Genomic DNA, 18,436 nt, shown 5'->3' with positions numbered 1-18,436 from the left:
ATATTTGTTTAATAAACTTTTTTCTCTAAACTGAAACGTACATTTTTGTATGTCTCGTTTCTTTAGATTAATTTATAATAAATAAATAGTTATCGTATATTTCATTCCAGATATTTTACATATTTTATTTTTATGGAATAAATTGTCTATAATGTATTCCCCAGTTTTGTTCATCTTTAATAAATTTGTGTTTTTTCTCAATATTATTATTTAAATTTATTTTGTGCATATTTTAAAATATTTATTTTCCTTAAACATACATTATAATTTATTTAAAAATTAGTATAATTTTTTGTTATATTTAAACGTCTTTGTTGATCGTTTTTTTTTTGCAATGTTTTGGAAAATTTTTACTTTCAAAATGATTATTGGAAATTATTTTTTATTTATGCAATTTTTTATTTTAATACAAATTTGTTTATTTATAAAAGATTATTGAAAATAAACATGTCTAGTCGTAAGAAAACAATTTTTTTTTTGGGTAGGAAAAGAATAAAACTATAGAAGTAATTTTATGAAAATAAATTGAATATAAATATTTTATTTTTTATAATAAATTATATTTAATTAACATGTTAATTCAAAAAGGTTTAAGAGAGAGAGGAGTATAAAAAGACAAAGATGTGTGGAAATTTTCATGCTGTTGCACTAGACAGTGGTACGAAATGTTTGAAATTTTTGATATTGAGACCATATTTGCTCCGAGGCTGACAAAATACGATACATAGGAAAAATAGACTATAGACTAGACTATGACTAGACTAGACTATTGACTAAACTATTGACTAGACTATGGACGAGACTATAGACTAGACTATGACTAGACTATAGACTAGACTATAGACTAGACTATAGACTAGACTATAGACTAGACTAGACTAGACGATAGACTAGACTATAGACTAGACTATAGACTAGACTATAGACTAGACTATAGACTAGACTATAGACTAGACTATAGACTAGACTATAGGACTAGACTATAGACTAGACTATAGACTAGACTATAGACTAGACTATAGACTAGACTATAGACTAGACTAGACTATAGACTAGACTATAGACTAGACTATAGACTAGACTATAGACTGACTAGACTATAGACTAGACTATAGACTAGACTATAGACTAGACTATAGACTAGACTATAGACTAGACTATAGACTAGATATAGACTAGACTATAGACTAGACTATAGACTAGACTATAGACTAGACTATAGACTAGACTATAGACTAGACTATAGACTAGACTATAACTAGACTATAGACTAGACTATAGACTAGACTATAGACTAGACTATAGACTAGACTATAGACTAGACTATAGACTAGACTATAGACTAGACTATAGACTAGACTATAGACTAGACTATAGACTAGACTATAGACTAGACTATAGACTATACTATAGACTAGACTATAGACTAGACTATAGACTAGACTATAGACTAGACTATAGACTAGACTATAGACTAGACTATAGACTAGACTATAGACTAGACTATAGACTAGACTATAGACTAGACTATAGACTAGACTATAGACTAGACTATAGACTAGACTATAGACTAGACTATAGACTAGACTATAGACTAGACTATAGACTAGACTATAGACTAGACTATAGACTAGACTATAGACTAGACTATAGACTAGACTATAGACTAGACTATAGACTAGACTATAGACTAGACTATAGACTAGACTATAGACTAGACTATAGACTAGACTATAGACTAGACTATAGACTAGACTATAGACTAGACTATAGACTAGACTATAGACTAGACTATAGACTAGACTATAGACTAGACTATAGACTAGACTATAGACTAGACTATAGACTAGACTATAGACTAGACTATAGACTAGACTATAGACTAGACTATAGACTAGACTATAGACTAGATAGATAGATAGACTAGATAGACTAGACTATAGACTAGATAGACTAGACTATAGACTAGACTATAGACTAGACTATAGACTAGACTATAGACTAGACTATAGACTAGACTATAGACTAGACTATAGACTAGACTATAGACTAGACTATAGACTAGACTATGACTAGACTAGACTAGACTATAGACTAGACTATAGACTAGACTATAGACTAGACTATAGACTAGACTATAGACTAGACTATAGACTAGACTATAGACTAGACTATAGACTAGACTATAGACTAGACTATAGACTAGACTATAGACTAGACTATAGACTAGACTATAGACTAGACTATAGACTAGACTATAGACTAGACTATAGACTAGACTATAGACTAGACTATAGACTAGACTAGACTATAGACTAGATAGACTATAGACTAGACTAGACTATAGACTAGACTATAGACTAGACTATAGACTAGACTATAGACTAGACTATAGACTAGACTATAGACTAGACTATAGACTAGACTATAGACTAGACTATAGACTAGACTATAGACTAGACTATAGACTAGACTATAGACTAGACTATAGACTAGACTATAGACTAGACTATAGACTAGACTATAGACTAGACTATAGACTAGACTATAGACTAGACTATAGACTAGACTATAGACTAGACTATAGACTAGACTATAGCTAGACTATAGACTAGACTAGACTATAGACTAGAATAGACTAGACTAGACTAGACTAGACTAGACTATAGACTAGACTAGACTATAGACTAGACTATAGACTAGACTATAGACTAGACTATAGACTAGACTATAGACTAGACTATAGACTAGACTATAGACTAGACTATACTAGACTATAGACTAGACTATAGACTAGACTATAGACTAGACTATAGACTAGACTATAGACTAGACTATAGACTAGACTATAGACTAGACTATAGACTAGACTATAGACTAGACTATAGACTAGACTATAGACTAGACTATAGACTAGACTATAGACTAGACTATAGACTAGACTATAGACTAGACTATAGACTAGACTATAGACTAGACTATAGACTAGACTATAGACTAGACTATAGACTAGACTATAGACTAGACTATAGACTAGACTATGACTAGACTATAGACTAGACTATAGACTAGACTATAGACTAGACTATAGACTAGACTATAGACTAGACTATAGACTAGACTATAGACTAGACTATAGACTAGACTAGATAGACTATGACTAGACTATAGACTAGACTATAGACTAGACTATAGACTAGACTATAGACTAGACTATAGACTAGACTATAGACTAGACTATAGACTAGACTATAGACTAGACTATAGACTAGACTATAGACTAGACTATAGACTAGACTATAGACTAGACTATAGACTAGACTATAGACTAGACTATAGACTAGACTATAGACTAGACTATAGACTAGACTATAGACTAGACTATAGACTAGACTATATAGACTAGACTATAGACTAGACTATAGACTAGACATAGACTAGACTATAGACTAGACTATAGACTGACTATAGACTAGACTATAGACTAGACTATAGACTGACTATAGACTAGACTATAGACTAGACTATAGACTAGACTATAGACTAGACTATAGACTAGACTAGACTATAAACTAGACTATAGACTAGACTATAGACTAGACTATAGACTAGACTATAGACTAGACTATAGACTAGACTATAGACTAGACTATAGACTAGACTATAGACTAGACTATAGACTAGACTATAGACTAGACTATAGACTAGACTATAGACTAGACTATAGACTAGACTATAGACTAGACTATAGACTAGACTATAGACTAGACTATAGACTAGACTATAGACTAGACTATAGACTATAGACTAGACTATAGACTAGATTATAGACTAGACTATAGACTAGACTATAGACTAGACTATAGACTAGACTATAGACTGGACTATAGACTAGACTATAGACTAGACTATAGACTAGACTATAGACTAGACTATAGACTAGACTATAGACTAGACTATAGACTAGACTATAGACAATACTATAAGACAAACTAGACTTGTATTGAGACTATAGACTACTATAGAGACGAGAGTGGAATAGAAGCAACTATATAAGCATTTAGTAATTGGAAACTACCAAACATATTTCCATTCTAACAAATATAGTAGCTAATTAGTAGTCAAAATATAAACTGGTACCAAAATAAAAAATTTATTTGTCCAATATAAATAACATGTTTTTGCCACTTTAGGTAAATAATAAACAAACAATATTTGTAATAATTTATTTATTTAAATTTTCAAATGAAATCTAAAAATATTCTAAATACAATAGACGGTCAAGATCAGTAAGAAAATAAATTTTAAATATCTATTTTTAATACGAATAACTAGAGCATTACAGTGTTAAGTGTCATTACCGTGAAAACGGTATTTAAGTTGATGTGAATCACTTTTAATTATTTGCAGCCTAAAGATTAAGATTTTTAATTTTTTTAATGAAATTTAAACCACCCAGATTTAAATCGCATCCTGGGAAATTATATCTATCAAATCCTTCAAGAGTATTATAATTCATTCCTCATGTATTCGGTTTTTTTAAGTAACTTGGAAGATTATATCAAATTTGTAACTTAATTACAAGAAAATCTTTGCAGACAAAGATTTTCCTCAAAAAAAGTAAGAAAAAAAAAACAAAATAATAGAATTTCCTGGAAAATATTTATTTTCTACTTGTTTTATATATCTTTCATTATAAGTACAATGATGATGTTTGCATTTTAATACAAAGAAAAATAATAAAAAAGTTTTTCTGTAATATTTTCCAAACAACAAAAAGTGAAATAATAACTAATTACTCATTCCTGCAAGATTTTAATAAATAAATACATAAATTTAAATAATAAGAGAAGTATTAAAATGTAATAAAATATTAAAAGCATTTGTTTAAAAACGCCAGGCATCTAAATCGACTGCCGGTATATGGGGACTATCACATCGAAGAGGTTGATTGCTAAAATCCCGTTAAAGATTACTAAATAAAACATCAATTTAAATTAATTCTTTAACTTAAAAACTCACCCTGGAAAATCGGCTCTGACAAAGGCCATTGGTGGTACTTCTCGCAGCGTTAAATGATCAGCATTATCACAGATTATACGAGCCATGGTTACCTTACGTATTTCGTGCAATTGATCTATAGTGAAGGCACCTGGATTTATCGATTTATTATATTCATAATAATAACGATCGCCCAATTTGAAACGTGAAAATTGATCGGCTATAATTTCGGAAAATGTACTACCTACTATACCATCATCTACGGCTTTTTCTAGTAGACCACCTACCCATAGATCAATATCATCGGGAGAACGATATACTTGGGAAAGTTTGCGACCAACCTGGAGAAATGTGATGAAAAAGTTTAATGGAAAAAGTCTGTTAAAAAAAAACGTTATAGACCGACAAATAGGCCGATAGGTCGTCTTTAGGCAGACTATCTAGACTATAGAGACGAAAACAGACAAACTATAATGACGTCTATAAAGTCTAAATATATGCCGACTATACGTAGACAATAGAGTTGAAAATATTGGACTATATAACGCCAACTATAGAGTCATTTATAGGCCGGCCTTAGAATCGACTATAGGTCGACTATAGAGTCAACTATAGGCCGACTATAGGGTCATCCATAGGCCGGCTATAGATTCGACTATAGAGACGACTATGGGCTGACTATAGAGTCAACAATAGGCCGACTATAGTGTCAACTACAGGCAGACTATAGAGTCAACTATAGGGCGGCTATAGAGTCGACTATAGGCCGGTTATAGACCGACTATAAACTAGACTAAAATTCAACAATAGATTTAAAAATAGTCGACTATAGAGTTAGCTATAGGCCGACTATAGAGTAGAATATAGGCCGACCATAGAGTAGACTCCAGGCCAATTATAGCGTCAACTATAGGCCGACTATAGAGTCAACTATAGACCGAATATAGAGTCAACTATAAGCAGGCTTAAGAGCCGACTATAGGCCGACTATAGGGTCTATAGTCGAGTCTATATGCTACTATTTTGAACTATCGATAATAAAGTTCAGAATAGTCGACTATAGGCCGACCATAGCGACGACTATAGGTCGACTATAGACTGGATAAAGAGTAAAGTATAGGATCGACAATAGAGTTGAAAACAGTCGACTATAGAGTAGACTATAGGCCGACTATAGGCTCGACTATAGTTCGACAATTGAGTTGAAAATAATCAACTATAGGCCGACTAAGGAGTCGAGTATAGGCCGGCTGTAGAGTCGACAATAGGCCGACTATAGATTCAACAATAAGCCGACTATAGATTCAACTATAGGCCGACTGAGTCGACTGATGCCACTATAAAGAGTCAACTTTAAAGATGAGAATCGAATTAATAGTTTCTTACCTCCACTGGCAATTGATTAAAGCTCTGTATCTTACGATTACCCATAACTTCCAAGTAATCATTGTAGCTACGTAATCCCTGGTCTCTACCGCGTTGAATATTAAATGCAGCCAAATCCAAGCCAAAAGGATTATGACCACGAAACAAAAAACGACTCAACTAAAAAAATAAAATAGAAAAAAATACACAAACAACATAAATCTCCATTATGTACTCAAAACAAAAACCCTTCCTGCCCCCACTCACTCACCCCATGTGTTATAGCACTATCCACCTTTTGCATCGGTTGCACCATCATTGTCTTCAATATATCATCGTAAAACGTTCTCTTACGCATACGTGATGGATTGAACATGACATCGGGTATATTTATAATTTCATCAATTCTACCGTGTTCCTGCTGTACATGAAAACGACCATCGACACTCGAATGACCCATACGAAAGGCAGCACCAGTAAATTCATTTGTTATGCCCGGATTCATCTCACCGTTGTAATCAGCACTATAGCCATGATGTTGTGTGGCTAAACGGAAACGTTTCATTTGCATGGGTCCTATGACAATTGGCAGGTATTCATTGTAAATAATGTGTTGCAATTCAGCGATGACAATACGACGTGCTTCCTGATACAGTAGTTCATCGGTGGCATGAGGATTTAGATGGGCGAGTATGTCGGCAATACGATTGTGTTCGCGGGCAAACAATATATGGATGGCAATTAAGGAAATGATTTGATTAGTGCGACCATCACCTGTGTCGAAGGTGGTGGATATTAGATTTCAATGTCAACATTTGTAATAAATATTTAGAAAGAAATTTATGTAGTAATATGAAATGTTTAAAGCAAACTATAAAGTCATAACTTAAAATGGTTACAAAGTATTTAAAAACTTAAAATGGCAATAAATGGCAATTTTTACTTACCCGACTTGAAACATGTCTTGCCCGGAGCATCACTTTCACAGGCATGTTTATCATTGGTCAATGGCAGTAAATCTCTACCGAAATCATTTAACATACGCAATTTTCCACCTTTAAATACACGCAATTCACGAGCTGTTTCTTCACTCGAACCATATACCGCAGAAGCATCCAAATAATGGGTAACCTTGCTACGCTGTTTACCATAACTGGCACGACAATCGGTATTGGGAGCCAACGATAAACGTACAAAATTCATACAACGTACACCAAACACACCATAAAACTCATCGTTCGGATCGACTTCAATCGGGAAGCAGGCAAAGTGACGACGCTCGGGCGGCAGAACGGCCGCATTATTGGGAGCACAACATTGAACCAGTTCACCGTTTTCTGCAAGGATTTAAGAAGAGAGTAAGTGCGAAAACTTTAACTGGGTTTTTCTATAAAAGAAACTTTTTTATAGAAAACTTTCTAAAGAAGAATATTTTCGGCAGAAAAGAAAGAGGAAACTTTTCTATAGAAAAATTCATATAGAAAAACTTTTTCTCTCTTTCCATAGAAGAAATTTTTCTATGGAAAACATCGTGCAGAAGAAACTTTTCCATAGAAAACTTTCTATAAAAGAAACATTCTATATCAAAGAAACTTTTCTATTGAAAACATTCTTTTCTACAGAATAACCTTTTTTATAGTAAACATTAAATGTCTATAGAAGAAACTTTTCGATAATAAACTTTCAATGGAATAAATTGTTTAAGGAACAAACTTTTCTATAGAAAACTTCTTATGGAAGATAATTTTCTTGAGAAAATTTCATATAGAATAAAACTTTCTATAGAAAACTTTCTACAAAAGAAACTTTTCTATAGAAAACTTTCTACAAAAGAAACTTTTCTATAGAAAACTTTCTACAAAAGAAACTTTTCTATAGAAAACTTTCTACAAAAGAAACTTTTCTATAGAAAACTTTCTGTAGAAGAAACTTTTCTATAGAAAACTTTCTGTAGAAGAAACTTTTCTATAGAAAACTTTCTGTAGAAGAAACTTTTCTATAGAAAACTTTCTGTAGAAGAAACTTTTCTATAGAAAACTTTCTATAGAAGAAACTTTTCTATAGAAAACTTTCTATAGAAGAAATTTTTTATAGAAAACATTCTATACAACAAACTTTTCTATAGAAAACTTTCTATAGAAGAAACTTTTATATAGACAACTTTCTATAGAAGAAACTTTTATATAGAAAACTTTCTATAGAAGAAACTTTTCTATAGAAAACTTTCTATAGAAGACACTTTTCTATAGAAAACTTTCTATAGAAGAAACTTTTCTATAGAAAACTTTCTATAAAAGAAACTTTTCTATAGAAAACTTTCTATAGAAGAAACTTTTGTATAGAAAACTTTTTATAGAAGAAACTTTTCTATAGAAAAGTTTCTATAAAAGAAACTTTTATATTGAAAACTATCTATGGAAGAAACTTTTCTATAGAAAAAACTTTTCTATAGAAAACGTTCTATAGAAGAAACTTTTCTATAGAAAACTTTCTACAGAAGAAATTTTCTATAGAAAACTTTCTAGAGAAGAAACTTTTCTATAGAAAACTTTTCTATAGAAAACTTTCTGTAGAAAACTTTCTATAAAAGAAACTTTTCTATAGAAAACTATCTATGGAAGAAACTTTTCTATAGAAAACGTTCTATAGAAGAAACTATTCTATAGAAAAATTTCTACAGAAGAAACTTTTCTATAGAAAACTTTCTGTAGAAGAAACTTTTCTATAGAAAACTTTCTGTAGAAGAAACTTTTCTATAGAAAACTTTCTGTAGAAGAAACTTTTCTATAGAAAACTTTCTGTAGAAGAAACTTTTCTATAGAAAACTTTCTATAGAAGAAACTTTTCTATAGAAAACTTTCTATAGAAGAAACTTTTATATAGAAAACTTTCTATACAACAAACTTTTCTATAGAAAACTTTCTATAGAAGAAACTTTTATATAGACAACTTTCTATAGAAGAAACTTTTATATAGAAAACTTTCTATGAAGAAACTTTTCTATAGAAAACTTTCTATAGAAGACACTTTTCTATAGAAAACTTTCTATAGAAGAAACTTTTCTATAGAAAACTTTCTATAAAAGAAACTTTTCTATAGAAAACTTTCTATAGAAGAAACTTTTGTATAGAAAACTTTTTATAGAAGAAACTTTTCTATAGAAAAGTTTCTATAAAAGAAACTTTTATATTGAAAACTATCTATGGAAGAAACTTTTCTATAGAAAAAACTTTTCTATAGAAAACGTTTTATAGAAGAAACTTTTCTATAGAAAACTTTCTACAGAAGAAATTTTCTATAGAAAACTTTCTAGAGAAGAAACTTTTCTATAGAAAACTTTTCTATAGAAAACTTTCTGTAGAAAACTTTCTATAAAAGAAACTTTTCTATAGAAAACTATCTATGGAAGAAACTTTTCTATAGAAAACGCTCTATAGAAGAAACTTTTCTATAGAAAAATTTCTACAGAAGAAATTTTCTATAGAAAACTTTCCACAGAAGAAATTTTCAATAGAAAACTTTCTGCAGAAGAAACTTTTCTATAGAAAACTTTCTACAGAAGAAACTTTTCTATAGAAAACTTTCTATAGCATATACTTTTCTGTAGAAAACTTTCTGTAGAAAACTTTCAATAGCATATACTTTTCTGTAGAAAACTTTCTATAGAAGAAACTTTTCTATAGGAACCTTTCTATAGAAGAAACTTTTCTGTAGAAAACTTTCTATAGAAGAAACTTTTCTATAGAAAACTTTCTATAGAAGAAACTTTTCTATAGAAAACCTTCTATAGAAAAAACTTTTCTATAGAAAACCTTCTATAGAAGAAACTTTTCTATAGAAAACTTTCTATAGAAGAAACTTTTCTATAGAAAACATTTTTCTATAGAAAACTTTCCATAGAAACTTTTCTATAGAAGAAACTTTTCTATAGAAGAAACTTTTCTATAGAAAACTTTCTATAGAAGGAACTTTTCTATAGAAAACTTTCTATAGAAGAAACTTTTATATAGAAAACTTTCTATAGAAGAAACTTTTATATATAACACTTCCTATAGAAGAAACTTTTCTATAGAAAACTTTCTATAGAAGACACTTTTCTATAGAAAACTTTCTATAGAAGACACTTTTCTATAGAAAACTTTCTATAAAAGAAACTTTTCTATAGAAAACCTTTTATAGAAGAAAGTTTTCTGTAGAAAACTTTCTATAAAAGAAACTTTTCTGTAAAAAACTTTTTATTGAATAAACTTTTCTATAGAAAATATTCTATAGATGAAACTTTTCTATAGAAAACTTATATAGTTTTCTATAGAAAACTTTTCTATAGAAAACTTTATATAGAAGAAACTTTTATATAGAAAACTTTATATAGAAGAAACTTTTCTATAGAAAACTTTCTATAGAAAAAACCTTTCAAAGAAAGAGTTCTACAAGAGAAACTTTTCTATGGAAAATTTCACATAGGAGAATCTTCCATAGAAAAATATTTTCTATAAGAAACTTTTTGATAGAAAAAAATTGTCTACTTTTATATGGAAAACTATCTATAGAAGTAACTTTACATTACATTAAAAAAACAGAGAGTGGAAAAAGAAAACTCTTCTATAGAAAATTGTCTATGGAATACACTTTTCTACAAAAGAAATCTTGAGAAGAACATTTCTAGAGTATTGTCCATCCAAACTCACCCAATCTCACGGAGGCCGATTGCGACACATCATGCGCTACAAACTGTCCAAATTGCATAACCAACAAATTATGCTTAGGATGAGGCCTATCGGCATCACCCATTAAAATTCTCGAAATATCACGGGCATTTGTCAGCAATGAACCATCTTTTCCATGCTGGCGAGGAGTCCAAACACCATCTTCGTAGGCGGGTGGCAATAAACGTTCCATGGGCTGACCAGCAGAACCCCAATGAGAACGTGAAGGATGAGGATTATTGCAGGAACCATCAAATGTACGATATTTTGCTCGGGGATTAATGCAAGGTCGTGGCGGCTGACAGTTGTGACCTAAGGGGGTCTGCTTAAACTCAACCTCTATGTTATTGGTAATGATGTCATCGACAGGGATTTGTTCTCTGGGGGGGAGGTACATTTATTTTAGCGGTTACTCTTATTTAAGCATTTTAATGAAATCTTTCTTACTTTTTAGTAAACACCTGAGTTGTTATCACTTGTTCCATGGCCGAATTGGTTAAATGGAAATTTTGCACATCTTCATGTGGCGTAGAATGAAAGACCATGCCATGCACAAAATCTGGATGACCCGGAGCTATGGGAACCATGGCTATTTGATGCATTAAGTGTTGAAACTTTAAACGAGCTTCCTCAACCACATGGGGAGGCATAAAACTCAACCCCGGCATGCGTGCCTTATCCAAACGTATAGCTATTTTAAATTAAAATTTTAAAAATAGCAACAGTTTGAAAACCTTCCAAATTTAACTCTAACTGCAGCTATTTTTACTTACCTGTATGATTTTGTCCGGTGACACAACAGAAACCAAATTTACCACCAGGCAAATCACATACTTGTGGTTTTTCATGGTCTCTCATGCGTACATGGGCTGGACATTGTATTTGGGGCACACACAATATACCCTCCGGACAGGGATCACATTTTTTCAGCAAACTAGACGAGCCATGACTTTTATGATTTGCTGTTGAAGAAAGTGAGAAATTAAGTATTGATTTTTGAAAAAATATATTTGTTTTAAATTGTTGTTTCTTTAAATAATAATTCATACAGAGTTTTTTGCATATTTAATTCTTTAGTTAAACATTTTAATAGATTTTTACTTGTTTTGCTTAATTTACATTAATTTTAAGCCGATTAAATAATTAATTAAGCTGTGGTTTTTAATTTGGAAAAAAGGGGGAGTTTTTTTGATATTATTTATTGGTTTAAAAAAAAAATATTTATAAATGTTTAATAAACTTATTTTTTTTAACTTGTTAATAATATAAAATTGTTTGTTGTTGTTATTACTTAATTTAATAATAAATAAATTATCAAAAAATGGGTTTTTAATGGATTTTAATATTTGAACAAAATCTATTATTTATAGCAATCGGCTTAGAATTACTTTCTGAGTTAAATTAAGTTGCGTCCGTCCAGCTGGCCAACTTTCTATATACGTTTTTTGCGCAAAATTCAGATAGAATTATTCCAAATCATTTTCTTAACATTTTTTAATATGTCACTTTATAGAGCAAGGATCAAAAACTACAGGAAATGATAAAAATTGGGGCCTCTAAAAAGGCCCCTTTTTAATCCGTCGAAATTTTGAAAAAATTTTACATTTATGTTGTAGAAAATAAATTGGTTTATCCTATACTGTAGATAAAACTCGACCGATAAGTTTATCTATCACTCAGAGGTCCTCGTAGAGATGGATCCAAAGGTCTTCGTAGGGACAGTACCCTCGCCACATATTAAGTACTTTTTATACGTCAAAAAGATGGTCGCTGAAAGCACAATGGGCCCACATGAAAGGACTTAGGAAGATGAGTTTTTTTCAAAATCTTCTATAATGATCTAAAATGTTTCGTAATGAAAATGAGCAATATAGGTCTACAGCCTACAAACGAGTACCTAACGCGAATATAGTCAAAACTCCCATAAATGTAGTACTTATGCTACAATCCACAGTGGGGCAGAATCAAAATGTTCGGGAAATAAATCTGACATTTCTGGTCCGATCACGATAAGATTTGATATTGTTCCACGGGCAGCGCTATGCGAGCTCAAAGTAGGGCACCTTCAAAATGTGACTATTTTTAGACGCATGCCATCCGATTTGAAAAATTTGCATCCTAATCAATAAATCAGTCAATATTCTAGTCACTAAGCTAGTATTTTATCTAGTCCAAAGACTAGATTAAATACTACTCCACAGAGTCCTAGACTTAAACATAGACCAGCCAATAGTATAATCAATAGATCAGTCAATAGACTAGTTAACTGACTAGTTCATATAATTGTCCATAGACTAATAAAAGGACCACTCATAGAGTAAGTAAAGTAAAAAAAGTCGATAGACTCGACTAGTAAGTAGGGTTCTATAAATCGACTTTCGAATAATCGAACAATCAACCTTTTGTCGAAAAAGGTCGAAAAGTCGAAGTCGACTATTTTATTCCAAAAAAGTCAATAACTTGACTATCGTCTGTGAAAAAAGTCGAAAAGTCGACTTTGTAAATAAAAGTCAAAAAGTCTAAAAGTCGATAAGTCGAAAAAAGTCGAATAAAGTCGAAAAAAGTCGTAAAAAGTCGAAAAGTCGGAAAAGGCCGAAAACCTAGTAGAAAAAAGTCAAAAATAGTCGAAAGTGGAAAAAAGTCAAAAACTCTAAATTAGTCGGAAAAAGTAGAAAAAAGTCGAAAAGTCGACTATTTATAAAATACTTAAAATCGAAAAGTCGAAAAATCTACTTTTCATAAAATGCAAAAAGTCGAAAAGTCGACTTTTAGCTACATGAAAAAAGTCGAAAAGTCGACTTTTCGTTTCAACTATAGAACCCAACTAGTAACTAAACTAATCAATAAACTAGTCACTAAACTATAGATTAGTCCAAAGACTAGATAAAATATTACTCCACAGATTCCTAGACTTATACATAGACTAGTCAACTGGCAAGTCCATAGACTTGTCAATAGACTAATAAAAGGAACAGTGATAGATTAGTGAATCGCTAAGTCGATAGACTAGACTAAATAAACCAATCAATAAATCAGTTAATATACTAGTTTCTAAACTAGTATATAGGACTTTATTAGTCAAAAGACTTGATAAAATATTAGCCCACAGGGTCCCAGCTCCTAAATATGTCTATATCAAAAGGACTAGTTAATAGACTATTCAAAAGACTTCTAAATAGACCAATCTATAACGTAGTCAAATGACGAAGAAAATAATAGTTAATAAACTAATATATAGACAAGTCATAGATCAGTCAATAGACTAGTAACTAAACCGATCACTGGACTAGTCCATTGATTAGTTTAATAGTCAAGTCCATATAGCAATCAAAGGATCAGTAACTAGAGTAGTCAGAAGACAAGTCAATTGACTCTAAACTAGACAATGAACTAGTCCATAGACTAGCGAAAGGACTAGTTCAAGGGTCAATAGTATAATCAGTAGTTCAATCAATAGACAATAGTTCAGTCAATAGACTTGCCAACTTGTCCATAGACTAATACAAGGACCGGTGATAGGGTAGTGAAAAGCCAATTCTATAAACTAGACTAGAAAATAAACATATCAATAAATTAGTCTAAACTAGTAAATAGGACTGGATTAGTCCAAACTAGAAGCAATAGTCCACAGAGTCCTATTTCATAAACTTATCTATAGATAAGTCCATAGACTAATCAATAGACTATTCAAAAGACTTCTGACTGACTAAACCATTCAATAACGTAGTCAAACGATAAAGGTAATATACTAGTTAATAAACTAATGCATAGGCTAGTCATAGAACAGTCAATAGTCTTGTCACTAAGCCGATTTCTGTCCATTGATTAGTTCAATAGACAAGTCCATATACTAACCAGTAACTACAGTAGTCAGAAGACAAGTTAGTTGACTCTAAACTAGACAATAAACTAGTTCTTAGACTTGTCAATAGACCAGTATGATAGACTATGTACTAAACCAGCTAATAAACTAGATTATATAGATTATTCTAGGAACAGTTAAAAGGCCAGCCCTTTTACTGGTCAAAAGACTCGTACACAGACTAAGGACCGGTTTATAGACTAGCTAAAAGACTGGTCTATAGATTACTACCAATACCAACCAATAAACTAGTTTATAAACTTGTCAATAGATCTGTCAAACAACTAGTCACTAGTGACTAAACTAGTCAATAGATTAAGGAATACATAAAATTGAAGGTAATGGAACTGATATGTATACCAAGGAATGGCAAGGATTTTCTTGAAATTTTCACAGTTTGGAAGAGTTTATAGGCTACTTTTTATTTTGAAATTTCAAATGGGCGAGGAGCCACGCCCATGTTAAGAAACTATTAAATCAGTATATCTGACATAATATAACAGTTAGAGTCCTCAAATTTTGTCGGTTATGATTATTTAGGGCAAAAAAATGGGCGGACTAGCAGCAGGGGGCGTGGCATCTCGCATATAAATTAAATACAAAAATTCATTCATCTTGGAAACTATTAAAGTTAGAACCTTAAAATTTTGCACGAAGAACTTTAGCATCTATGTAAACATTTTGGGTAACAAATTGGCGGACTACCAATGAGGGGAGCGACACTTCCTATATGAATAAAATACACAATTTCGTTTATCTGGGAAACTAATAGAACTAGATTATTCAAATTTTGCACGAAGAACTTTAATATTCATTTGAACATTTTGTAGAATGAAAGGGCGGACTTTCATGGTGGGGGGTCTCGGAAACATTCGAAAAAATTGGTGAACTTGCAATAATTTGCAACTTGCAATAATTTGCAAAAGTAAAATGAAAATTTCGAAAGTACTATTTGAAAAAAAAGTAATATAAAATACCTCTAATAGATTATCATTTAATCAAAAATTGTATGTTTCTTTGTTCAATAATATGTACAATTTAAAAAATATAATTTTAATGTATGAAAAAGTACCAAAAGTCCCTTTCAGTAGATTCTCATTCACTAAGGTCACTACATTTAAAATTTTTATTTTCAATATCTATGTTCAATAATGTAACAAAATCAAAAAGTACCATCGGAAAAACGAAAAAGTAAAAAGATCTCTCTCAATAAATTTTCATTTAATAAGGACCGTGTGTTCAAGTTAACCATTATAAAGAATTTAAAAGGTACCTTTTAAAGAACAGAAAAGTACCAAATAGTTCCCACTTACAGAATATTATTCAGTCAAGATCATGTATGTTAAAATTAATGTTCCTAGGTTGAATATTTTAGAAAATTAAAAAAGTACCATTTATGAGATAAAAAGTACTAAAAAGTTCTCTCTTAAAGAATCTTATTCAATGAGGACCGTGTATGTTTAATAATCATGTGTTTTGAATTCATATTAAAGAACATAAAAAGAGTATCATTTGTAGAAAGAAAAAGTACCAAAAGTGGAATAAAATTTACCTAAGTGGAAAGTACTAATAAGTACTTTCCCCTTTTCGCTTAGAAATATACTTTTCCGACAATTAAGTTTACAAAATGTTCCGTATTTAAATCTATATATCACAGATAAAACTCAAACGATTCAAATCTGCATTAATTTGTTCCAGAAAAATAGTGCTTTCAAAATTTACTCGAATTTGGTCCTATATAGGACTTAGTACTCGAATTCCAAAATAATATATCAACAGCTTATTTTGTGTGAGTAAATAAACTACTTTTTCAAATTTTATAAAAATTGGCTCAATGAGTTGGAATAAAATTAAATTTCCCGTTTTTTTCCTTTTAGGTACTTTTTGGTACTTTTTTCCCCAGTGAAATAGCAAAAATTTTATTACAATAAATTTTACAGAGTTAGTCCGTAATTTAATAGGAATAATTCAATAAACCGAAAAAGTTTTCTTAATGTGCTAAAAAAAAGTACCAGTTTTCTCCCTTTTACACCCAAAAAGGATTGAATTTAAAAAAAGTACGAAACAGGTGTCTCATAATTTTGGGAGATGTATCCAAAATATTTATAAAAATTTATTATGTTAATTAGTTCGAGTTATAAGGGGCCAAAAAAGGTACCAAAATCACCTTTGTTACACATTTTTATCCCTTAAAAGTACGAGTTTCAAAAAAGTACCAGACACCCATCTGCTTATTTTAAGAGTAGATACAGGTGCATTTAAAATTTTTCTTGTATCACTAATATTGTGTAAGATAATTAAGAAAATCTGTTTTACCCGTTTTTCCCCCTTTTTACCCGTAAATGTACAAATTTCCAAAAATCCCTCCTTATTGGATCTACATAACCAAAAACACATCTATTGTCAAAATTTCATGATTCTAGGTTCAGCCGTTTGGACTGTGCGATGATGAATCAGTCAGTCAGTAACGCTACTCTTTTATATACATATACATATAGATGTTGCTTTTAAGGCAGCAAAGCAAGCTGGTATAGCTAGTATGATATAAAATTCGGCACAGCCGAATTAGTACAGTTAGTTTTGAAAGTTTCTATTGTCGCTGTAATTTTGTAATATTTGGGATCATAATTTCGTAGGTTTCGTTAGAAATAAGATTTCAAACCTATAACCCCTATATTCATAAATGCTTAATAAAATTGTTGATGGTTTATTGTAAGGATTTTGTATAGAAAATTTGTGTAATAAAACTAAAATAAACGATTAATATCTTTATGAATACGGGGGTAAATCTTTTAAACATTTTTTTCTTATTTCAAAAAATTATTAACGACGATTCTACTAAATTCATTATTTCGTCTTTAGCTACTACCCACCATTTGTATCCTCATACTCGACGGCCTGTGGTTGATTTAAAATGGATGATTCCTCCTTTACCTTTTCGTGCGATGTCGTTATACTTGGTGTATGTGGTGCACTAGTGGTACCGTCTTTTACTAAAGGTTTCACCGAAAAACCACGACAACAACAGTTTCCAATTAGTTGTAATAAAATCCATACAATTAATATGAATTTCATCTTATAACTCGAATTAAACATGATGCATTTGTGTATAAATTAATTAAAAAGTTACTAATTAAAACAAATGCAGAATATAAAAAAAAACAAATGCACTATATTACAAAAGAAGTTCTGCATTAAACTGATCTTTTGTTAAATAAAAGACATAAATTGAACCTAAAGAAATCTTGTAATACTGAAAAAGAAACTAACGGGAATTATTATTACTTTTTTAACTCGTTATTAAAAGAGAGAAGGAAAAAATAGAAGTTTAGTGCAAAATCAAATTTAAAATTCAGTAGATTAATTACACTCAAATGACAGTAGTGGGTAAAATAAATAAGTACTTGTTGGTTTTTTTATACAATCCACCACCATCAGTCAGAGGGTATATATAAGTTTATTCTGGGTCCTTATGAAATTCTGAGTCGATTTAGCTATGTCC

At 30.7% G+C, this 18,436-nt stretch overlaps 1 protein-coding gene across 1 annotated transcript; it reads right to left on the bottom strand.

Annotated features, from left to right (window-relative positions):
* Window positions 1-4,643: 4,643 nt before the first annotated feature.
* Window positions 4,644-18,144, bottom strand: LOC119613845 (chorion peroxidase-like). The gene is made up of 9 exons (XM_037969912.1): window positions 17,808-18,144; window positions 11,846-12,034; window positions 11,520-11,763; window positions 11,055-11,452; window positions 7,314-7,703; window positions 6,638-7,140; window positions 6,388-6,546; window positions 5,023-5,342; window positions 4,644-4,954 (listed from the first exon to the last, which is right to left on the bottom strand). Exons 1-9 carry the CDS (start codon window positions 18,028-18,030, stop codon window positions 4,888-4,890), a joined length of 2,493 nt encoding a protein of 830 aa, XP_037825840.1. The 5' UTR covers window positions 18,031-18,144; the 3' UTR covers window positions 4,644-4,887.
* Window positions 18,145-18,436: the final 292 nt, after the last annotated feature.

Source organism: Lucilia sericata, unplaced genomic scaffold, assembly GCF_015586225.1.
Source record: "Lucilia sericata isolate MDLA Ls3-8-SP2 unplaced genomic scaffold, ASM1558622v1 Contig002354F_arrow, whole genome shotgun sequence".
NCBI classification, from domain to species: domain Eukaryota; kingdom Metazoa; phylum Arthropoda; class Insecta; order Diptera; family Calliphoridae; genus Lucilia; species Lucilia sericata.
This window is presented reverse-complemented; position numbering and strand designations above follow the sequence as displayed.